Source organism: Vicia villosa, linkage group LG7, assembly GCF_029867415.1.
Source record: "Vicia villosa cultivar HV-30 ecotype Madison, WI linkage group LG7, Vvil1.0, whole genome shotgun sequence".
In the NCBI taxonomy this organism is placed as follows: Eukaryota; Viridiplantae; Streptophyta; class Magnoliopsida; order Fabales; family Fabaceae; genus Vicia; species Vicia villosa.
The window spans coordinates 115,783,913-115,809,235 of NC_081186.1; the positions used below are offsets into that span (position 1 = coordinate 115,783,913).

The 25,323-nt window shown below is 34.5% G+C and overlaps 3 protein-coding genes across 3 annotated transcripts; all 3 read left to right on the top strand.

Moving 5' to 3' along the window:
• The first annotated feature begins 401 nt into the window (after positions 1 to 401).
• Positions 402 to 3,340, top strand: LOC131616677 (RAP domain-containing protein, chloroplastic). The gene is made up of 4 exons (XM_058888079.1): positions 402 to 536; positions 660 to 2,587; positions 2,674 to 2,756; positions 3,032 to 3,340. The coding sequence occupies exons 2-4, from the start codon at positions 787 to 789 to the stop codon at positions 3,122 to 3,124; spliced, it is 1,977 nt and encodes a 658-aa protein (XP_058744062.1). The 5' UTR covers positions 402 to 536; positions 660 to 786; the 3' UTR covers positions 3,125 to 3,340.
• Positions 3,341 to 13,637: 10,297 nt separating this feature from the next.
• LOC131618352 (BON1-associated protein 2-like) lies at positions 13,638 to 15,471 on the top strand. Its single transcript, XM_058889596.1, has one exon. The coding sequence runs from the start codon at positions 13,786 to 13,788 to the stop codon at positions 14,320 to 14,322; it is 537 nt and encodes a 178-aa protein (XP_058745579.1). The 5' UTR covers positions 13,638 to 13,785; the 3' UTR covers positions 14,323 to 15,471.
• An 8,502-nt stretch (positions 15,472 to 23,973) lies between these two features.
• Positions 23,974 to 25,018, top strand: LOC131618353 (BON1-associated protein 2-like). Its single transcript, XM_058889597.1, has one exon. The coding sequence runs from the start codon at positions 24,138 to 24,140 to the stop codon at positions 24,666 to 24,668; it is 531 nt and encodes a 176-aa protein (XP_058745580.1). The 5' UTR covers positions 23,974 to 24,137; the 3' UTR covers positions 24,669 to 25,018.
• The last annotated feature ends 305 nt before the right edge of the window (positions 25,019 to 25,323 follow it).

The window sequence follows — 25,323 nt, forward strand, 5'->3', positions numbered from 1 at the left end:
GTATTTTGTCTCCATTATCGCGAGTCATTTTTTTCAAGTTTATTTAATACAATTGAAATGTATATAATTATTTTTCATTTTATAATTAATTAATTAATTCATTTCAAATTCACATTTATATATAAATTTTAATTTAAAATATTTTTTTTACTGAATATTAATTTGAAAGATAAACTCCTTATTTTTAAAAATTAAATTTTTTTCACGAATTCTTATCATTATTCATTTTAAAACTAATAATTAATTTTAATTTAAATATGTATTTAAATTTATCTGATATCATATTAAATAAATCTACTGGTGAAAGTGACTTTGATTATTGATGGAAGGTTTGCCTAAAAAATAAAATTTAAAAGGAAAATGACTTTAATTAACCAAAATCTATGGATAAAATTTAAAAAGAAAACTTTTTCTAATTAACCAATTTATCACTTCCTTCGCTTTGTTCTTGAAACACAATCTGCTTCTATTCTATCACGCAACTTGCACGAGTGAATACTCCCACTCCAGATAAACACTGCATTTTCTTCTTCCCGGTGAGTTTCAAAATCTCCATTAGAATTGTAACATTTTATATATATGTAGCTAATTTTCATTATATTGTTTAATTGATTTTCCATGTCAATTGTGTTTAGAGCTATTGCATTTCTTGTTTGCAGGAACCCCTTTTTGTTAGGTTATGATGGTTGTTGTTCATTAATAGGAAACTAGAAAATATAGAAAAAGATTTTATTGGCTTTGGATAATTTGGTTTCTGTGAGGAAAGAGGAAAGGTGAACCAACATTATGGAAGGATTATTGAATTCTTTGGTTAACCAAAGTTGTTTAAAACCCTTTGGTTTCGCTCCGAGAGTTAGTTATACTTTCCCGGTTACCACGACGAGAACTTTTCGTTTGAATCGAAAACCTGGTTCCGATATTTTGAACATCGATTGCATGCGTTTTGATAGAGGTAGTGTTACTGGTGTTAGAGGAGCTAGGGTTTCTGCGCTGGGAAGGGATGATGAAGAAGAGGAATCTGATATGGATTGGGAAACGGAGTTATTGGGGGAACTGGATCCGTTTGGTTACCGAGCTCCGAACAAAAGGGAAAAAGGACAAAGGTTGGAGTTGGTTGAAGATACGGATGGAATGGAATGGTGTGTGAGGGCAAGAGAGATGGCGCTGAAAACAGTTAGAGCGAAGCGTATGGCTTATACAATGGAAGATTTGGTTAGTGTTAAAAAGAAGAAGAAGAAAAAGGCTAAGAAGAAGTTGGTAGGCAAGGATATAACAGATAAGAAAATCGACGAAATTGATTATAATTCGGAGGAAGACTCTGGGTTGCCACGGGCTACGAAGTCTAGGGGTGATATTGGTGAATTGAAAAGGAAAGTGAGTGAAATGTTTCCAGAAAATACGGAGAGAAGGAAGGAAATGTTTTACAATAGACTGTCTCAATTTTCCGGGATATCTGACCATAAAAAAGAAATGAACTTGAACCAAGCGATCATTGAAGCACAGACTGCAGAGGATGTGTTGGAGGTTACATACGAAACAATTGTTGCAGTTTCAAAAGGACTTAGCCCGTCGCCTCTCTCGCCTTTGAATATTGCTACTGCTCTTCATCGCATTGCTAAGAATATGGAGAAAGTTTTTATGATGAAAACTCGAAGACTGGCGTTTGCTCGACAAAAAGAGATGTCTATGCTTGTCGGCATTGCAATGACAGGCTTACCCGAATGCTCGGGTCAAGGAATCTCAAACATAGCTTGGGCGCTGTCTAAAGTTGGAGGGGAACTGCTTTACTTTTCAGAAATGGATAGAATTGCAGAGATTGCACTGACCAAAGTTGAAGAATTAAACTCTCAGAACATTGCTAATATTGCAGGTGCTTTCGCTTCAATGCAGCATTCAGCTCCCGATCTTTTCACAGAATTGTCAAAAAGGGCTTCTAAAATAATTCATACCTTCAAAGGGCAAGAACTCTCGCAGCTTTTATGGGCTTTTGCATCTCTATATGAGCCAGCTGACACTGTATTTGATTCGTTAGACAAACTCTTCAAAGATCATAGCCAATCAAGAGGTTTCATAGGTGAAAAATTATCCAATAATCACGAACAAATCAGTGTCGAATCTGTTGATCGAAATGAGGCCTCAAATTTAGCTACTTTAAGTAGGGACCAGCTTGGGTCTATAGCTTGGTCCTATGCTGTCTTTGGACAAATGGATAGGAGTTTCTTCTCTTATGTCTGGAAAACTCTTAGCCGTTTTGAGGAGCAAAGGCTTTCGGAGCTGTATAGGGAAGATATCATGATTGCTTCTCAGATTCATCTTGTAAACCAGTGCTTGAAACTTGAATTCCCGGATCTTCAACTGTCTTTAAGTGGTGAGCTCGAGGATAAAATTTTACGTGCTGGAAAAACTAAAAGGTTCAATCAGAAGATAACTTCGTCATTTCAGAAAGAAGTTGGACATCTTCTTGTTAGCACTGGACTTGGGTGGGTCAAAGAATATGTTTTAGATTGCTACACTTTGGATGTTGTGGTAGTTGATAAGAAGCTTGCTCTGGAGATTGATGGACCAACTCATTTCTCTAGAAATACTGGTGCGTATCTTTTATTTGTTTCAACTTGAATCTTTTCTATGTCGAATCACTCAGTTTGTTATTTTTTGTCTTTTCCTGTTATATAGATGTTCCTTTAGGACATACCATGCTAAAACGCCGATACATCACCGCTGCTGGTTGGAAACTCGTATCATTGTCCTATCAAGAGGTAAGCTCTATAATTTCATAATTTTGAGTTTTACATATGCTGTAAATAATATCATTATCACGACAAGTCATTTGCACGGTTTGTGGCATTCGCCAAACTTAAAATATGGTGGCTTCGAACTAAACTCACATCAGTTTATATACCGTCTGCTTATTTCTAAAGCAGAGGAAACAAGAGTTTGTAATTTTTTTCTCCAACCAAACAATTTTAAGGATTTAATTGGAACAGTGATTTGTCCGCGAAAAAATAGTAAATGTTTGTGCACTTTCATGCAGTGGGAGGAACTTCAAGGAGGATCCGAACAGATGGAGTACCTTAGGGAAATTCTTAAAGATGATATAGATGAAAGAAATGCCAGCACTGCGTAAACTGAGGCTAAGTGATGATTCAATGCTTTTTGTAAGGTATCAGAAGTTGTTATGCTCCTTTCAGAAATTTTAGTTAAGGGCATGTATATTTGTTAGATAATATTAAATCTCAAGATCATCTAAATGTCACCTAAATCATAGTTATTGCTGTATAATTGTTGAGACATGGTTATTTCCTATACAAAAGTAGACATCACAATGAAGCCATTTACCTCACTTCACAAAGAATCTTTCAAAATCTAAAAAAAGAAAAGAAAATACCTTTAATCTTCAACAATGTCATGCTATAGGATCATATAGGGGTGTTCAAAAAAACCAATAACCATAAACCAAATTTATATCCATATTAATCCATATTTCAAAATCCAATCCAAAATAATATTTTAAAACGGGTGGTCCATTTAGCATAACCAAAAAAAAAACGGAAACCGTTAATCAAATTGGATCGGTATATTGGATTCCACATTTGAAACACTCTCAAAACTTTCTCTTTTACTTACTGTAATAGTGTAAATTGCTTAACCCTTCAAAGTTTAAACCCAAACAAAAGTCGTATTCCTCCACCGCCACCGCCACCGCCCATTCCTCTGTGGTCACCGCCATAAACGTTTTGGTTGCAGACGCAATCGTCAACTCAACATTCAATTCCCTGGGGTAATTTCTTTTCTTCTCTCAACAATGGCTTCATGGGTAGTGCTAACTATGATCCTTTTTCGATTGTTTGTGTTATTGAATGTTGTAAGGGTTAATGGGTTCAATTTGTTTCACACCTTTTTGTATGCACGCATCTTGTTTGTTAAAATGTCTAAGGGTTAATGGGTTCAATTTGTTTCACACCTTTTTGTATGCACGCATCTTGTTTGTTAAAATGTCTAAGGGTTAATGTGTTCAATTTGTTTCACACCTTTTTGTATGCACGCATCTTGTTTGTTAAAATGTCCATGTGAGTTTGGTTAGATTGTCATATTAATATAGCTAGATTCAAGGTTGAAGGAGCTACTGTTTGTTTCTGATGTTTTCTGCAATATGCGGATTTGTTGTGATTGAGCAGCGCACAGACAACCATAGAGATGGATTCCACGGATGATGATGACTTTTTTGTTTCACCATTCTACTAATTTCATCTCACATTTTCTTAACTTCAGTTCTTAGTTAAATTTAATTGTTTACATTGGTATATTGTTTTCTTACTCTGACTGATTTTTTTCTTTTAATTTGATGGAAATTAAGAGCTTTCAGATTCATGTTAAACAATACTGAAGACAAGTATTTGGCCATGGTAAAGAATTGCGTGTTAAGCATTGATCTTAGAATTTGGAATTTGAACTGGTTTTAAAAAAAAAAAAAAACTGGTTTTTAGAAAAACCGATTTAAAACTGGTTTTTATGAGAAACCGGTTTAAAACTGAACCGATCCACATGTAAACTGGTTTTAAAAAATTAAACCGGTTTTGATAAAATAGTTTTAAGATCCAAACCAAACCATATATATGGTTTGGTTTGGTTTAGTTATTGATCCATGAACACCCCTAGGATCATATGGTTTTGAATCGTTGTAATTTATGAAGCACAGACACTCTGAAGACAACACCGATACCGACACGATGACACCGGTAATAATGTGAAAAATGAATAAATTAAACGTAATCACAAGTGTCGGTGTCAGTGTTCACACCGACACTGAAATGGACATGTCTTTTTTCAGAGGTGTCGGTGCTACATAGGTCGTCATCAATAGAGATTTGATAGTGAAAAAGGGGAGGTAATTTTCGGAAGGTGGAAATTAGATGGACAAGTAAATCTTTACTCATGTAACATACTAGCCAAAATTTTACTTAACAAGTGTCGAAACGAAGAAAAACCCATTTTTTTGAAGATACTTGTCTACCTTTTCTCACACATGTTGTATGGATATCATACAAGTGTAGGACGATGTCTATGCTGTTTTAACTCTCACTTTGTCTGATCTATCGATAATTGGTTAAGGTTGTTCCATTGTGTGAAATTGTTTATGTGATGATATACATTAACTGGTCTCACAGATCGATAGTCGAGGTTAACTAATGCGCGAATATGTGTAAACTCAGATTGCAATTGCAATCCGATATTCACTGGATTTGAGAAATGAATGTTCATTCCCACCTATTCCTACCTACCAAGAAGGTTGGGCTTTCCTGCCACCTCCTATTATTATTGTTTGTTAGTTCATGTTTCATTTTCATAAAATCTTTTCAATGTTTATAAAATATAAAATGATTCGTAAACAGCAAGGCAGGTAGCACACTTCTAACCTCCCCTCCATTTTTAAAATAATGTGGAAAACTTAATTCCACAATTGATTAAAGTGAGTTTTATCTATCCAAATTGGGACAAGTTTGAACACGATCGTCCATGTTTAAGCGTATGTTTGTGTCGGTGTTTGCTGACTGTGATTTCTACAAGTTACTATAGCTTCCATGTTGTCGTGGTTTTCTGCAAACACACGCTGAGTCTTGCATATGAAAGCTTTTCCACATTTTTTTATGTCAAAATTCAGAGCATTTGCAACAGCATTGTTATCATTTGAACCAATAGGACTTGGTATTTGTTTAATTATTACTATATAGTAGTATTATATCACACATGCTTTTAACTTGTTTCCAGCTGTATGATTTTATAATAATCCACGGTCTGTCACCTTACCTACTGTGAATGCATTAAGGGAAGGAAACATCCTTGAAGCGTGCACCATTATTTTTTCTAAACCAATTCTTAATTCTTAATTTCATTTTCTCCTAAAGCCTCCAAACTCATTTTTGTCTATATGCATAGGCTCTGATATAAGACACCTCATTGATATTGATATCTAATTGCATATGTCATTGTTGGACATCATATATAGGAGTGACAAACATATATATCCGCTCCGCAAAAGACCGAAAGAAATAGAGCGGGACGATCATAAAGGGTGCGTTTCTAAGACAATGAATTGTCATGTGAAAAATGAGGGCGAGACGGACCCGACGAATCTTGCATCCCTAAAACCTAAAAGTTGCAAAAAGTTATGTTCTCTCACTAATGCTCGCGCATGCAAAAAATACGGGCTGGGCGGACATAGTGAAGAGGTGGGCCTAAAACCTTGATTCAACTCAAAAAAAATACGGATAAAATGGATATGTCCGACGGATTGAGCTCGTTTTGGCATCCCTAATCATATAATGTTTAATATGAAATGTTGACTTACATTTTGCTAGTCTCATAATTGATGTTATAATTTCCAAAAGAATAACCTTTTGAGTATTTTTCGCTTGACTAATCCTTGGTTGCCTCTTAAGAAGCAATCAACCACTATGTTTCCAAGGAAAAAGTGAAGGTGACTTAGTCGGTGCATAGAGATGCATTGATTTGCATCCATTTAGTGCGATGGTGCATAGAGATGCATTGATTTGCATCCATTTAGTGCGATGGACGGTGACAATATCTTTCGATTGTTTGGTCCAATAATCTTCAAGTACTTAACCTTGAAACCATAGCTTGACAACACTAATCCATATGTTGTAGTTGGTTGTCTCGGTTAGTTTCTCGCACGGGATGAGCAGAGTTATGGTAAAAGTGACAGAATCAACAACAAAGTGATCTCTGATGAAAGTTCGTGGTAGAAATACGTGCAAAAATGGTTGCTCAGTGATGAGATGGACATCGACGATCGCAATTAACGGCAAAACGGGGCGAAAACGTGCCAAAAGTCTAATCTAGTGCAACGCGTGTATGGCTCACGCATCTGAACTTTGGCCGCACGTGGGGGCACGTGCGGCGTCGATTGGGGATGAGCTTTCGTCGACAAATTCGAAGGAGGGTTGCGAACTAGTGTTGGCGTCACACTGGTGATTAGACACGTGGTGGCATAGAACATAGACACACAATAGCGGTGTGTATTGTGAACAACAAGGTTAATTAGGTATAAAGGAAGGGATCATGAAACCCTTAAATTCTCATTCCATTTTAACTTATAAATAAAAATTTTGTATTAAAAAAAAATTATTAATTATAAATTTTTATTAAATTTAATACACAATTTCCAATAATTTTTTATTATATTTATCTCTTAATTTGTGCTCTTATATATAAGTTAACATTACTCTTTAAATAATATGAAAAACTTAATTCCATCATTGATTAAAGTAAGTTTTATCCATTTAAAATTCAATTGATAATACGTAGAAACATTAAGTGTTGGAGCGTGAATTCGAACCTACGACATTCAACTTATTTATCTTTAATTATTATTCATCTTTAATTAGATGAACTTCTTCCACTAGATTACTCAACCAATTTTTTTCTTTTCAAATTGTGTGATTTTTATAATAATCCATGGCCTGTCATCTTACCAACTAGCCCCTCTTTATTTATTATACTGTGTATGCAACAAGAGAAGGAAACATCCTTAAGCGTGCACCATTATTTTTCTAAACCAATTCTTAATTCTTAATTTCTAATTCTCCTAAAACCTCCAAACTCATTTTTGTCTATACCCTCTGATATAGCACCTATATGAGACGTCATTCATGTTGATTGATATTGATATGCAATTACATATGCATGTCTTGACATCATATACAGGATATGACAAGCATGTGTTTCCCACAAAAAGCTGTAAAAAATCGGAGTAATTTTAACTTGTTCAGTAAAAAATGAGGGCGAGACAGATCGACAGATCTTTTACCCTTTAAAATTAATGAGTTATAAAAATTCATATCCTCTTTGTTAATATCCGCGCTTGTTAAAAAAATAGGACAACATAAATATAATAAAGAGACAAATCTAAAATTTTAATTTAACTAAAAAAATACGATATATCTGATATTGTCTTATCCATTTTACCATCCTTAACTACCATCCCTGGGTATGTTTGGATATCACGAAATGAACGGAGCGGAATGGAATGGAGCGGAGTGGAACGGAGCGGAACGAATGTACCATTCCATTGTTTGGAAATTTTAGAACGGAATAAGACAAATTATTCATTCCGCCCAAATCGGAGGGGAATGAATATGGTGGTAAGTGATGGAATGGAATGAAATCCATACCACTCCTTTCCGCTCCGCTCCATCCGTTTTTAAATTATCAAAACAACGGAATATCATTTTATTCCATTCCGCTTCGCTCCGCTTCATCCGATTCCATCAATCCAAACAAAGCCTACGGGTATACATATTTAGTCATACATTTTACAAATCTTAATCCATGTTCAAGTGTTGACTTACCTTTTGTTAAGCTCATAAGGTGCTGCTATAATTTCCAAAAAAAGTTAAAACCTTTTGAGTATTTTTCTCTTGACTAATCCCTTGTTATCTCTTAAGAAGCAGTCAACCATTGGGTTTCCGAGGAAAAAGGGAAGGTGACTTAGTTTGGAGGATCCTTATTCAATTCCAAAGTACTAACTGTCATTATAAAATGAAAGATTCAACTAATTAAAACAAAAGATCCAACTTTTCTTCCCTGGAACTTACTTAGCAACCCAAGGGAACTTCTTCATTTTTATTACAAAATCATCCAAAGTTCATAATTAAAAAGTATAGTCTTTGTATAGTATTCAAAAAAGTATAGTCTTCATAATTATAAAAAAAAATACTATTGCAAGTCTAAATATATATGAAAAATTTCTATGAGTATAAAATGTTTAAACGCTTAATAATTAGAATCATTTATATTTCTGAAAATCAAATATTTTTAGTAATTTATCAATTAACTATATTGTATAGTTTCACATTTAGTGCATTTGAAATTTCTTTTTCAATTGTAAAATTTATTTAACATGTTTAATTGATCTAGAGTAAAATCAATTTTTACTTTAATTTGAAATTAAAATTTGACAGAGACATAATTGATTTATATAACATCTATTTCTTTTAAAAGACACATGTAGTCTTTAATTTACGAATTTATAATTATTAGATGTTTTAACATTAAATATTTATTTTTTCCAACATTTAGAATCATACAAGTTAATTGATATTTTTTTAATGATAATTTTAATAAAAAAATTCTGGAATATAAATTTATAGGTACATGTTTAGGGATAATTTAAGAATATTATTGGGAGTTCACTTATCTAAAATTAGAGTTTGCATCTTCTTTTTAGTTGAATTGTGTAAAATCATGTTTGTTATCAAATATGCGCGTGTGATCTAGTGGTGAAGACTTGGATCCTGTGAGCGTGCTCTTCAAAAGTCTCAAGTCTCAGGAAGGATTATATAATTTTTTCCTTTGAAACTAACTTAATGCTGGTCATTCATATATTTTCTAATGTGAATATTATCATTGACGATTAGTTTATTCACTTGAATTGTACAAATAATGATACAGACTATGACTATTTATATATAACCCTGATTGGGGCTTGGGCTTACACAACTTGGATTATATTTGATATTATTAGATTAGATTATATTTGATATTATTTCTAATATCTCAATAATATATCAATCCCAATAATATCTCAACATACCCCCTATAATCCAAATTGTCAAACATACTCTAAAAATAGTCAATCTGAACTATTTCTAATTTCTTTATCAAATTTAGAAATTTGTCGATCTTCAGTCCTTTGATGAAAATGTCGACCAATTGTACTTCACTTGAGCAATGTCTAACTTCAAGTTCACATTGATTTACCTTTTCCCTCAATAAGTGAAATCTAGCTTTGATATGCTTACTCCTTCCATGCAGAATTGGATTCTGTGCTAGATTTATGACTGATTTGTTGTACCGATTTTCAACACAAGAGGCTTCTTTACTTCAACCTCCATTTCTTCAAGTACCAATCTGATCCAAATTGCTTGACATGCAACATAGGATCTTGCTATATATTCAGCTTCACACGATGATAATGCCACCACAGGTTATCAACATATAAGCAGATGATTATTATGTCTTATGCTACAACTTGAACATATACTCCATACTTAAATTTGCATTTTACAAATCCCAATTTGACTAAGTGTGAGTCGATATTCTTGTTCCATGCCCTAGGTGCTTGCTTGAGGCCATAGAGCGCTTTGTGCAACTTATATACTTTAGTCGCTTTCTTCTGAATCACAAACCCTGGATGTTGTGTGACATAAACATCTTCGTCTTAAGGACCATTCAAAAATGCAGATTTCACATCTAAATGAAATGTCGACCAACCTCGAGTGCATGCCAATGCTACCACTAGTTGAACAGTCTCCAATATTGTTACTGGAGAAAATACTTCAGAGTAGTCGAGTCTCGCTCTTTGAAGAAAACCTCTAGCTACTAATCTTGCTTGATGTCTAGCTATCGACCCATCAACATTGTGATTCAATTTGAACACCCACTTTACTTCAATAGCTTTTGGATGTGCTGGAAATTCGACTAACTCCCATGTGTTGGTCTCGATATCTTGTAACTCTTCAACCATAGCTAAATTCCACTGTTGAATCTTTAAAGACTCATAGTAATTGATTGGTTCAACACATGCAAGTAGAGAAAAATGAACTAATTCTCCATCTGGGGTGACTTCATCATCACCAGCCACTTCAAAATCTTGAAGTCTAGTGGGACGAACTCTAGTTCACTGAGGTCTTTGACTTGATTCAGCCACAACCTCGTCAACTTCGACTGTATCAAGAATGTCAGTACATGCTTTAACTTCGACTTCAACTGGATTCTCAACAATTTCTTCAACTTTGACTTCATCAGTTTCTTCATCGAAATCAGAGCCCATCAATGGCTTGTTAAATGAATTACTAGAATTTCATTCCCAGGTAGAATTTTCATCAACCACAAGATCTCAACTCAACACAATCTTCTCATTAATTGGATTGAATAGCCTGTATGCAGTAGTCTTATGATATCCTACTAGAATCATAGGTTCACTCTCGTCATCAAGCTTCCTTCTTCTTGCATCAGGAACATGCTTGTAACACGTAGAGACAAACACTTTCAAATGACTTACTGATGGTCTTTTGCCACTCCATACTTCTTCAGGAACCATGTTCTTAAATATCTTGGTATGGCACCTATACAAGATATAAACTACAACCGAAACAGCTTCACCCCATAAGGATTTTGGCAAATTCTTCTGCTTTAGCATGCATCTCGCCATATCCAATATAGTTCTGTTTCTTTTTTCGATAGTTTCCTCCTCCTCTTTTCGAGGATTCAGAAGTTCTATCATCGACCTGATGTTTGTGAGGGTTCGACCAAAACCTCTTGCCCCGAGTCTTGTCGACTTTGCCTTTGAATTTGTTAAAACCACCATTCTTTTTCCATGACTGAACCTAAAAAGCTTGTATCGAATCTTGAATTCATTTCCTTTCGACAATCCTAATCTCATGCGCTTCCAACAAACCAACCAAATCTTCCAATTTTAGGGTTTTCACTTTTCAAGTTGATTGGATTCTTGAATAGCTACAATAACGTGATCAAAGTGAGAGGTCAATGTATGCATTACATTCTCAACTATCATCTTATTAGTCAGGGTTTCACCACAACCTTTCATGAGATGGATGAGTTTCTGCACCTTCGACACATATTCTGCAATCTTTTCGTCTTCTCCCATCGACAACAATTCATATTGTCGATGCAAGGTCTGCAACTTGAGAATCTTGACTTTCTCACCTCCTTCATAATACTTGAAAAGAATATCCCATGCCTCCTTCGCCGATTCAGCATGAGAGATTCTGTCGAAGTTAGTCTCATCGACCGCCGTCTGAATGTAATACGCAACCTTGCAATCCTTCTTATTGGCTTCGACATGGACAATTTTCTGTGTGTCAGATGCATTTGCAGCCAGTGCAGAAACTCCATTAGTAACCATTTCTAGGGTTTCATGAAAGTCAAGCAGAGATTGCATCTGTTTTCTCCATCGAATCCAATTCTTATCGTCAAGCATTGGAAGAGAATTTGGAATGCCATTAGTACCATTCATCTTTGCAGCGGTTGATTTACGTTCCCTAAAAACACGGCCACTGGCGCAAAGTTCTTGAAAACACAATCAAGAACAGTAATCGGAAACTCTGGATACCAATTTGTTAGTGCGTGAGACACTTTTAGTGAGGAGAGAAATAAAGAGTAATAAAAAAAATAAAGATATTATTCCTTGTACAAATAATGATACAGACTAAGATTATTTATATATAACCCTGATTGGGCTTGAGCTTACACAACTTGAATTATATTTTAAATTATTAGATTTAATTATATTTGACATTATATCTAATATCTCAATAATATATCAATCCCAATAATATCTCAACATTGACATCTTTTAATTAAATGAAAGAATAAGTTACACATTATATTTTCTTAAATTAAAAATATCTAATTTTCAGAGAAGAAAATGCATTTGCATATAGATTAACCAATACATTTTTTTTTTTGAATACAACACTCGTTATAATTTACTTATTTATACTTTTAAACGTTTTTATGAGAGATAAATGGAGTATATTCAACTATCGATTTTTAGTTTTTTTATGAGTTAAGTTGTATATCTTGATTCTTTTTATTTTTCTTTTTTTATTTAATAAATTATCATTTGTTAAAAAAAATCCATATTTAATTAACCTTAGAGTAAAATTAATTAAAAAATATATTAAAAAAATTACCTTTATTAAAAGAAAATATATTTAATTATAAATTACTTTATATTAATTTTTTTTGATGGGTTAGACTGTAAGTATATTTTCATCTTTTTTTATATTTCTTCATCCTTTTGTAAATTATTATCTTACTCACTTTTAAGTAAATAAATTTTAATATAAGTCACTCTATATTTAGTTAATTTCAAGTAAAATTAATATTACAAAACAAATTTATTAAAAATTAATTTTTGTCATCATAAATACACCGATAGACAATAATCCTTTTAATTAATACATTTGCAGTGTACATAAATGAAATTTGATTCTTATTCAGCATTATTCAATTTATAAAAAATATTAGGTAAATTCTTAGGTATCCATAATAAGCAATTGGGTACCGGTACCTTTAGTGTAAATTAATTAAAATTTAATTTATTTTAAAATAAAAATAATTTAAAATATGACATGACAATGAATAACTTTATTTGATTGAATAAGGGTACCGGTACCCAACTATACTCAAGGGTACCGGAGTATATTATTCAATCCTTGCAATTTTAGTACTGAATTTTTCCTTATTCTTAAAGTAGTAATCTTAAATTCTTAAAGTAGTAATCTTAAAGTAGTAATTATGACATATAAAGAATGAACTCAAATCTTGAGCTTCACAATTGGCTGAAAATTCCACAAACCAAAACCGAACCTTCCAAGTAAATGCAGCCGTCAATTGTAACGGCTACATCCTCCGTTAACGCTCTCGTTCAACTTGAATCGTCAAAACCTCGCTCCGTAACGCTTTCCGTCCACTGAATCGTCAAAACCACGCGCCGAATATTAAAATAGAAGCAACGACTCTCTTTCTCTCTCTTTTCTTTCATGCTTCTCAAAATTTAACTGCTATATATAGAACACCGAACCTCCCATTTTCTTCAATTCATTTCAACTCTCAATTTCTCACTCTAAAAATTAGGTATCATCATCAAATTTTTTTCCATACTAGTTAAATTTTAAAATAAATATTTGGCTGAAATATTCAAAGTCACTGGAAAAAACTAATTACTTGAAAACTCATAAGATGTCGCAAACTTTAGAGATAACAATTCTATCTGCAGAAAATCTACTAGAGAACAAGAAGGCCATTAAAGGAAACACATTCGTCACGGTTCAATGCGACGGAAGCAATGACGAAGTGAGTACCACCGGGCTTGATTCTGAAGGCGGGAGTTACCCTACATGGAATGAAAAGTTAGTGATGGAAGTGCCAATGCATGCAAGGTTCGTAACAATAGATGTGAGATACAAAACAAGAGGAACTAGTAGTTGTAGTGTTGGAGTTGCTAGAATACCTATTTCTGATTTCATTGGAGGATATGTGCATGAAAATCAATTGCAGTTTTTGAGTTATAGGTTGTGGGATAATAGAGTTAGGAGAAATGGTGTTGTAAATATTTCAGCTAAGGTAAAAGTCTCCCAACAAAGTTCTTGTTCGAATTCGATGTCGTCGTTGGTGAATGGAGTTCCGGTTACTGGTGTTCCGGTGGCCGGTAATGGTTCCAACAGAATTGTAACGGGGATTCCAGCTGTTTGGTTAAACTACCAAAGTAGCCTTTGAAGAGTTGTTTATCGTCACCATGTATTCAAAAAGAAAGTATACATTTTCATGCAAAAGAGGAGTTTGAGACATATTGGAAGGAGTTTCAGGAAGGTCGGGAGATGGGTGAGGATATAACCTTTATCTGATGTATCTTGAGAACCTTGTCTTAGCTATGGAGTATGCAAAGTGAGTGGAAAAGAAAAGAGTTACTCTATTGCACACGACTCTTTTGAAAATGCTTTGCAATAGATGGACTAGTTTTATCCCACAAGGCCTATCTCACGATAGCAAATCCGTCCTAACTAGATGCTGGAGGATGGGAAACTGATATCCTTGGGCATTAGCTGAATGTGTGACCCTTCTTTTCTTTTTCCTTTTTGTTCTGATGTGCTTGTAACCGATGTTCTTGTGTATTTAATGAACAAGAAAATTTCATAGTTTACTCTTTGTTGTGTGTATTCCAATTTTGATTACTTACCATTATTTTTGTCCGTTTCACATTACTTTAACTCCATAGTTTGTTTCTCTCGGAGATAGCTTGTTTTTAGAGATTATGCTTGAATTTTTTCAAGACGTCTTTTGGGAATCGTAACTGACCAATGGTTGATACCCCTTCACTGCCCCCAGGTGAGAATTTTATTCGAGGTTAATGTAATGTGAATCACCACTGCCTCTAGAGTGACTAGCTACCAAGAGGGAGTGAGCATGTACTTGCCACTTTGTGTTTCGTTGTCTTTATCTGTGCATTGGCACTCTGGGACCTTGATTGCTTTAGTCATACGGTTGTGACGTTTGTGATAGCACCCCTAAGTCATTTATGATGAGGCTTTGATTGTTTTTGTCGTATGCTGGTGGCGTTTGTGACATTACCCATTACCCGTGCTACCTTTTATGATCACAGGAAAAAGAGAGTTTAGCAAAAAAATATTTATATTTATGTAGTAATTTAAATTTAACCAATCAACGTAGCCACTGCTTATAGGTTGCTCGAGGCATTGGAAGGGGACGTGGTAGCCGAATTAGGCTTACATCCGAAGTATTCACTTGCAAATGTTAGACTAGAATAATTTGCTTTGTCTACCGGGGGGCTTAATTTCTATGTATCTAAACTTCCTAACAAATGAGGAGACATTGATCTCCCTAGCCTTGTCTTTGTCTTTCTTTTGTTCTCGCCACAGTCCTTGTATATCTTTTTTGCTCTATATAAGTTGGTGCATATTGTCACCTCCTCATCGAGGACATTGAGGTATTTAACCTTGATATGGACTAGGGAAGCCACTGTATCTAAGTTGATGTGAAATGCCTTCTAGAAAAAGAGATATGAATCTCTGGATAAGAAAAAATCAAGAAATTGAACACGGAAATTCACGAGAATCATATGTCAATTCGCACAAATGGTGTCATTGTTTCGTTATGGAACTAGAATGTTTGATGAACTATGAAATGAAATATTAGTACGAAGGGGAAAGTACGTAGGATCTTATAAGATCGTGATGGTCGTGTATGGAGGGGGAAATTGACGAAATTGTCTTCTTTTGGTGGAATGTAAAATAATTTATTCCACGAGCTTTGAAGTTTGGTGCTGTTTCAAGCAACTGGAAAAATCAAAACAATAAAGTCGCCATCGAGTATTTATTTATCCCACAAGGAGGGAAAGGAAAACACCGAAGAAAATCTATAAGGTAAAAAGCAATGTCTCTCGACCAAAAGAAAGGGTAAGGGTGTCGGTTACGAAAGGGGAAGGTATTAGCACCCATCACGTTAGTCGTACTCGACGGGATCCACTCTCGTTTGTTCTAATCTAGGGGTGTGTTTGCAATATTACTTACTCGCTAAAGGGGAAAATTAAATGCATGAACAAACATGTACTAATAATGATTGCTCGCTAGAGTTTCCTGAACTCTATGCCTACGTACCTCCAACGTGCAATAGAGAAATCAGAATGTCTTTCTCGACCTCGTGAACTCTATGACGAGGGTATAACCATTGTGGATTCACGTCATTCTCAACCTCCTGGTGTGAGGGAGTAACCATTGTGGTTTTAATTTTTTCCGACCTCCTGATGTGAGGGATAAAGTGTGATTGATCCTCAGATGCTCACTACTTTAGAAATTTGAATGCTCGATCAAATTAACTGAAATCTATCCTGCCCATAGGTTAAATGTGAGAGTTTTTTCGTATAGAAAAGAAACTCCTACTTCAAGGCTCAAAGGGGTTATCGAGGGTTTCACTCCCTTATATCTCCAATGTTTGGGGATTTGAATCAATTTCTGTACATCATCAGCAAGGTCTTATTCTAAAGCATACCATTTGAGATTGTGGGTGTTATATGTTCATCATCTTCCCTTTGGAGTTATCATGCTTTGTTTAACAAGAGTTAAGTATCACAAGCAAAGAAAACATATTTAAGAATGAAAATGAATTGATTTTTCAAGACAAACATATCCATTGCATTTTTGTTATAGTTAAAAAACAAACAAGTTTTGCATACAACTGCACTAACCAAAACATGAAAGATTGCTAATATTGAGGAGATTATCTCTGTATGGACTTATTGCTTCAGAAGATCCATTAGGTCAAAGGAGAATTTCATCTCTGGCCTTCTGGTGTGAAAGGGATAGCCTTGGTATCCACCAGATCTTATACCTTGTCCCTGAATGTTTGACGATCTTCAATCGAATGACCTGGTACCCCAGCATGGTAGTTACAACTGACTTAAGGATCAAATCCCACAGGATACGAGAATGGAACAAGATCCAACTGTTTTGGTTCCACCAAGGAAAACTTGAACAAGTGAGAGAACAAATTATCATGAGTCATAGGAATAACATCATACACTCTTTTTGGCCATATGTGCCTCTGTCTATCCAGTTGGTGACAATTCTGTCAATCATTCTACCGTTGCGGCGCATGCCGAACTGATTGATCATATGGAACAGGCTCTTGTTGAACAAACTAAGATAGAGGCTGACTAAGAGTTGTAACACATATTTGTGGAGCATCCTGGATAGGAGTAATTTCTACCACTTCATGATAAGAGACATGCTCAGGAGGATAATCAGGAGATTCCTCTTCTTACTCATAAACTACACAGGTTTCTTCATCCACATGCTTGGGGAATTCAGAAGTAACAGTAACATCTTGGATATTACCATTCTTGAGACTGTTCTTAATTCATTCTCTGACGACAACCAAATCTTAAATTTGGAGGCCTTACATGCAATCAGGCACTGGTAGTACGAACTTTCCATCATGTCCTTGAGCATATTCATGAGCTCTCGTTCTAAGAGTGGAGGTTGAACTCTAGCATCTAGTTCTATCCATCTTCATGAATACTCTTTGAATGACTCGTTAGTTTTTTGAGTCAAGCTTTGGAGTTGACTTTTGGTTGGAGCCATGTTACTGTTGTACTTGTAACGCGTGACAAAGGTTTCATCTAATTCTTTCAAAATTCCGACATAGGTTCGTTCAAGTCGAATGTACCACTCAAGATATGTATCATTTAGGCTATCCTGAAAAAATGCATTAGGAGCTTGTCCCTCTCATTACAAGAAGCCATTTATTGCAAAAGGCCTTCACATGAGTCAACGGATAAGTGGTACCTTTGTACTTCTCAAAGTTGAAGACTCTGAATTTTCAGGGATCTTAGTCTTCACAACAAGTATTACCGATGTCTTCAAATGCTTATGAAATTGAGAATTATAAAGTTGAACTGGAAAAACACTTGAAAGATTGCTTAGACTCTGTTTGATGAAATGTACGAGAGAATTTAGGTATCTAGGGAGGTATGTAACCCCACAATCTAACTAGTTTTTTTAGTAAGTTGACTTTAAGTGATGTGGCTGGACACACGGCGTGCCATGTCAGCTTGTGTTAAAGCAAATAGATGGTAGGGACTAAAATTGGGGACGGAAAACTTTAAAAGGATCATTTTTTTAATTTTTTTTTATAAAAACTAAAATTGTTGGATTATTTAGAATAATCCCTAACATATTTAACCTTTTAATTTATTATTATGTAGTATTTCATCACACAAGTTATAAATTAATATTACAAATACAATCAACCAAAATTTTATATATGTCATATCATATTAATATTTTAAAATAAAATTACATTTTAATTGGGTACATGTCTCTCATTAGTTACCATTGATAATTAAATTGTTAGTGGATATTCTCTTTCTCTTTTATTTATTTGTTTACGGTTGATGATTTTATAATAACCCATGGCCTGTCACCTTACCTACTAGCTCCTGTTTATTTATTATACTATGAATGCAACGAGGAAAGGAAACATCCTTAAGCGTGCACCGTTATTTTTTTATAAACCAAATCTTAATTCTTAATTTCTTATCCTCCTAAAAGCCTCCAAACTCATTTTTGTCCATATGCTGATATGCATATCCTTTAATATAGCATGTATATGAGATGTCATTCATAATGATTGATATTGACATGCAATTACATGTCTTGACATCTTATACAGGGATGACAAACATGCGGAGTAGAGTGATAATGGTAGAGAGTGCTGATTTCAAAATTTTATGTTCTCTTAGTTAATGAAGCACATTTTGTTAATCTCAATTCATGTTTAATGTGAAGTGTTAGACTTACATTTTGTTAATCTCATAAGGTGTTGCTAAAATTTCCAAAATAATAGTAACTTTTTGAGTATTTTTCTCGTGACTAATCCCTGTTTGCCTCTTATGAAGCAGTCAACCACTATGTTTCCAAGGAAAAAGGGAAGGCGACTTAGTTTGGAGAATCCTTATTCAATTACAAAGTACTAACTGTCATTGTTAAATGGAAGAATCAACTAAATAATACTACTAAAGATCGAAGTTTTCTCCCCGGGAACTTACTTTGCAACGCAAGGAACTTTTATTACAATATCATCCAAAGATTTAAAGTATAGTCTTTGTAGTATATTACTAAAATAAAAGTATAGTCTTTGTTATCACAACAACAAATCATGCATAGCTGTACAATTTCCATTCCAATCAAGATAACAATAATTTGTTATTAATAGGATATATTTTCATTGAAATAGGATTTGATTGTAATTTATTGTCTTTTACTATTTTCCATTTGTAGTTACATTTCATATTTGATCTGTAAGAATAAATAGCATAGCTTTTGTACAGTTTCGATACAAATATATGAATATACCTTTTAATTCAAACTCCTTCTTTACATGGTATCAGCCTACCACCGATCCTCCATTGCTTTAATCAACCATGGCTGCCATCAATATTCCAAATCAAGTATTTTGTAACCTTTTTGACCATGGGGATAACCTATGAAAACTCCTGGAGATGCACGTTTATCAGATTGTGCAAAATTTTTTCTTACTGTGGTTGATGATTTTTCAAGAAGCACGTGGGTTTATCTCATGCATCACAAAAGTGAAGTTAACACACTAATTCCTCAATTTTTTAAAATGATTGAAAAACAATTTCATACACATATTAAAAAAGTTCAATCTGACAATGCACGTGAATTTTTCAACTCCCACACTAATATTTTTTTTAAAGATTTGGGAGTATTGCAACAATCAAGTTGTGCTTACACTCCACAACAAAATGGAGTTGTTGAGCGTAAGCATAGACATTTATTAAATGTTGCACGAGCTCTACATTTTCAATCTAATTTGCCTTTAAATTTTTGGGGTGATTTTGTGTTAACAGCTACTTATCTAATCAATCGTTTACCAACTAAGGTTCTCAAAGGTCGTACACCTCATGAAATATTATTTAACAAAAAACCAAAATTTTCTCACCTTCGTGTTTTTGGTTGTTTAGTATATGGTCGTAACACAAAAATTTCCCACAAATTTGATAAACGTGCATCTCCAGGAGTTTTCTTAGGTTATCCCCATGGTCAAAAAGGTTACAAAATACTTGATTTATCATCAAAAAAAATATATGTAACTAGAGATGTTATTTTTCATGAACATATTTTTCCATATAAGATGCTTAATGTTGAATCATCTCCCTTAGTTTTACCATTGCCACCCATTAAAATACCTTCCTCTACCACATATTCATTTGATGACTCACCTCCACCATACGATTCTCCATCCATCATACAAACAACACCACATCTTACCCCACTTAATCCAGATTCAAATCACGAGCCATTATCTTCCTACCATGAACCAGTATCACCCCAACCTTCCTCAGTAGTGCAAAACCGACCGACTCGACCACGAAGCAGGCCAAACTACCTCCATGATTATGTTTGCTCTCTCACCTCATCACAGACGTCTCCTTCGACTCCTACCCCTGGTAATCCTTATCCTCTTTGCAATTTTTTATCTTCTCATAATTTTTCTCCTACTTATCGTTCTTTTCTATCCAAAATTGCTACTGAGTCTGAGCCAAAATCATACACTGAGGCTAAGAGTTTTCCTGAATGGCGCAATGCAATGCAATCTGAGATTGACGCCTTGTGTGAAAACAGAACATGGTCTTTAGTTTCACTACCACCTGGAAAAAAAGCGATAGGTTGTCGTTGGGTTTTCAAAATTAAACGTAAATCTGATGGAAGCATTGAACGACATAAAGCACGTTTAGTTGCTAAAGGATATACCCAAGTTGAAGGAGTTGATTATTTTGATACCTTTGCTCCAGTTGCTAAACTTGTTACAGTTAGAGTTATTCTCTCTGTTGCCGCTGCAAAAAATTGGCCTCTTCATCAACTTGATGTCAATAATGCTTTCTTACACGGAGATTTACATGAAGATGTCTATATGCACTTGCCACCCGGTTTTAGGCGTCAAGGAGAGCCTCTTGTTTGTAAGTTAAATAAGTCTTTATACGGTCTTAAACAAGCATCAAGAAACTGGTATTCAAAATTTTCAGAAGTTCTTATTGAATTTGGTTTCACACATAGTACAGCTGACCCGTCTCTTTTTTGTATGAATCGTGAATTTGGTTCTGTTTATTTGCTTTTGTATGTCGATGATATTGTCCTTACAGGTTCAGATCTCCATCTCATGAATTTGGTTAAGGATCTTTTACACAACAACTTCAAAATTAAAGACTTGGGTCCTTTGAAATATTTTTTGGGTATTAAAGTCGCAAGATCAAAAAAGGGTATTTTCTTATGTCAACGACAATATGCCCTTGATATTATATCTGATAGTGGTCTTACTGCCACCAAACCTGTAGACTTTCCGATGGAGCAAAATTTAAAATTATATTCATCTGATGGTGTGATTTTAACTGATCCTGCACCTTATCGTCGCCTTGTGGGTCGTCTCATTTATCTCACAGTCACACGCCCTGATATCACATACCCCGTCAATATTTTGAGTCAATTCATGCATGCTCCTCGCCAACCACACATGAATGCTGCTACTCGACTTATTCGCTATCTCAAGTCCACTCCGGGACAAGGTCTCTTCTTCCATTCTAATTCAAATCTCTCTCTTCAAGGTTATTGTGATTCAGATTGGGCTAGTTGCCCTACCACTCGGCGCTCCACTACCGGATATTGTATTTTTTTGGGTTCTAGCATAATCTCTTGGAAGACAAAAAAACAAAGTGTGGTCTCCCGTTCCTCTGCTGAAGCTGAATATAGAGCAATGGCCAATGCAACTTGTGAAATTACTTGGCTCTCCTATCTTTTGAAAGATATTGGTCTCTCTCCTTCTACATCAATACCGTTGTTTTGTGACAACCAGTCTGCTCTTCATATTGCCTCAAATCCGGTATATCATGAACGGACAAAACATATAGAAATCGATTGTCATGTTGTTCGTGAAAAAATTTCTTCTGGTCTCATTACTACTAAGAAAGTCAGTTCCGCAAATCAAATTGCTGATTTACTTACCAAGTCATTGGGCAAAGATCAATTCATACATTTAAAGAGCAAGATGGGTTTATCCAACTTACACCTCCCATCTTGAGGGGGAGTGTTATCACAACAACAAATCATGCATAGCTGTACAATTACCATTCCAATCAAGATAACAATAATTTGTTATTAATAGGATATATTTTCATTGAAATAGGATTTGATTGTAATTTATTGTCTTTTACTATTTTCCATTTGTAGTTACATTTCATATTTGATCTGTAAGAATAAATAGCATAGCTTTTGTACAGTTTCGATACAAATATATGAATATACCTTTTAATTCAAACTCCTTCTTTACAGTCTTCATAGTTAAAAACTTACTATTGCAAGTCTAAATATAAATGAGAAATATCTGTTTATAAAATGTTTAAACGGTTAATAACGAGAATCATTTATATTTTGTAAAATTATATATTTTTAATAGTTTCACAATTAAATATATGTTTAGTTTTACATTTAGTGCATTTCAAATTGTTTCTTTAATGATAATTTTTTTTGAGAAACTTTTATCCCACTCCTTAGTTTTTCTCACTCATCATGCGAGTTGTCTGAAATGCTCTCCTACGGAAGAGTGGAACATTGGGTCATTCCGTAGATGCACCTACGGAAGAAACCCATTTTTTGAAATGTAAGATACTTTCATAGATGCATCTACGAAAGGTTCTGTGCTGATATTTTTTTCTTTCTTTTTCTTGTTTTAACTACATAGTAACTTTGTGTCAAAAAAAAAAAAACTACATAGTAACTTACTCGATTTTATTAAATCACAATGCAGATATTATGGCCGACCATCCAGACAGAGTTATACGTAGGAGGACTACGCAATATGCATCCGGGCGGCGTGAACAGATGTGTGTAGTATCACAGGTGACAGGCGCTGCTGTTTCAAATGATATACCCGCTAAACCCGATGTACCTGCTACACCCGTTCCAGCTGGGTTGTCTCCATCCGTTCCAATTGACGGACCTTCTCCATTTGTTCCAGTTGAGAGACCTACTCCATCTACTACTGCGTCACGAAGGCCTTAGAATGATGCAGAGCATTCCTCAAGAAGAACTGCTCCAATGTATTTTTCACTTTAAAATAGTACACTATTATGACAAAATAATTCTTATTATACATCTACAATGGACATAACTTAAATTTGATTATTTGATTTTTATTATCGAAAAACACTAGAATGAAATGACGGGGACCCTTGTAGTTTAACTAAAAGTCTTAAATTTAACACGAGTGTTAAATTTCTTAGACTCGAGGAGATTTATACCCAAAAAAAAAAAATTATTAGGTTTAATCAATAAAATAAGGTTTAATTAATTGTGACTGAAGTTTGAATATATAGGATTTCTCTATTGAAATATTGTATAAAAGTTTCACCAAAATAGTTATAATCTACCTACAATTTAATACATGATAAGTTTATTCAATTACTTTTGATCAAGTCTTGGCCATTTGAGTACTGAATTTTTCTTTATTCTTAAAGTAATTATTATGAAATAAAGAATAAATACAAATCTTGAACTTCACAATTGGTTGAAAATTCCACAAACCAGAACCGAAACTTCCAAGTAAACGCCGCCGTCAATCGTAACGGCCTCATCTTTTTCTTAACGCTCTCCTTCAAAATTTGAAACGTCAAAACCACGCGCCGCGTATTAAAATAGAAGCAACGACTCTCTTTCTCTCTCTTTTCTTTCATGTTTCTCAAAACTTCACACATATATATATATATATATATATATATATATATATATATATATATATATATATATATATAACAACCAAACCTCCCATTCTCTTCAATTCATTTCAACCCTCAATTTCTCAACACTCTAATATCTATATCCATAATTTCATCCAACAAACTTTTTTTCTTTAAATTTTAAAAAGAAATATTTGAGATATTTGTCTGTAGGCTGAAATATCAAAAGTGAGTAGAAAAAACTAAATACTTCAAAACTCATAAGATGTCACAAACATTAGAGATAACAATTCTATCTGCAGAAAATTTACAAGAGAACAAAAAGGCCATAAAAGGAAACACATTTGTCACGGTTCAATGCGACGGAAGCAACGATGAAGCGAGTACCACCAAGCTTGATTCGGAAGGTGGGAGTTACCCTACATGGAATGAGAAGTTAGTGATGGATGTGCCAATGCATGCAAGGTTTGTAACAATAGAGGTCAAGTATAGAACAAGAGGAAATGGTAGTTGTAGTGTTGGAGTTGCTAGAATACCTATTTCTGATTTTATTGGAGGGTATGTACATGAAAATCAATTGCAGTTTTTGAGTTATAGGTTGTGGGATAATAGAGTTAGGAGAAATGGTGTTGTAAATATTTCTGCCAAGGTAAAAGTCTCCCAACAAAATTCTTGTTCCAATTCTATGTTGGTGAGTGGAATTCCTGTAACTGGTGTTCCGGTGGCCGGTAATGGCTCCAACAGAATAGTAACGGGGATTCCAGCTGTTTGGTTAAACTACCAAAGTAGCTTTTGAAGAGTACTTTGTCATCACCATGTATTCAAAGAGAAAAGTATATACATCTTCATTGATAATACACGTGGGAATTACTATATCCATGTCTCAATTTTTTATATTTATTTTATGTTGATAACTTTACATGAATACAATCTGCTTTATATAGCTTTACATTGTTGCAAGTACCTTAAAACTTATATAACAAAGGAAATTGGGCCTTGGCCCAATTCCTATCACAAGAATGTGTGCTACAAACAAACTCTTGTTGATGACTTTCTCCCTGACAAAAAAAATGTCTAGTTCTATGTGTTTTGTCCTGAAATGCAAAACAGGATTGTGAGCTAGACTAATAACTCGGGTTGTCACATAAAATTTTAGAAATTTGATGTTTGACTTTTAACTCAAGTAACAAAGATTGCAGCCATAAGATCTCAGCAGTAACATGTGCAAGACTCCTATACTCTGCCTTAGCACTTGACCTAGCAACCAAAGTTTGATTTTTAGCCCACCGTGACACAAGATTTGGGCCCAAAAAGGTACAAGCACCAGGAGTGGACCTCTTATCATCAGGGTTATATGCCTAGTTAGCATAAAAAAACCTCGTGTTGGTGATTGGCATACTAAGTTGGCAAGGGATAATAAAAGGCCACGATTAGCTGTACCTAGTAGATAT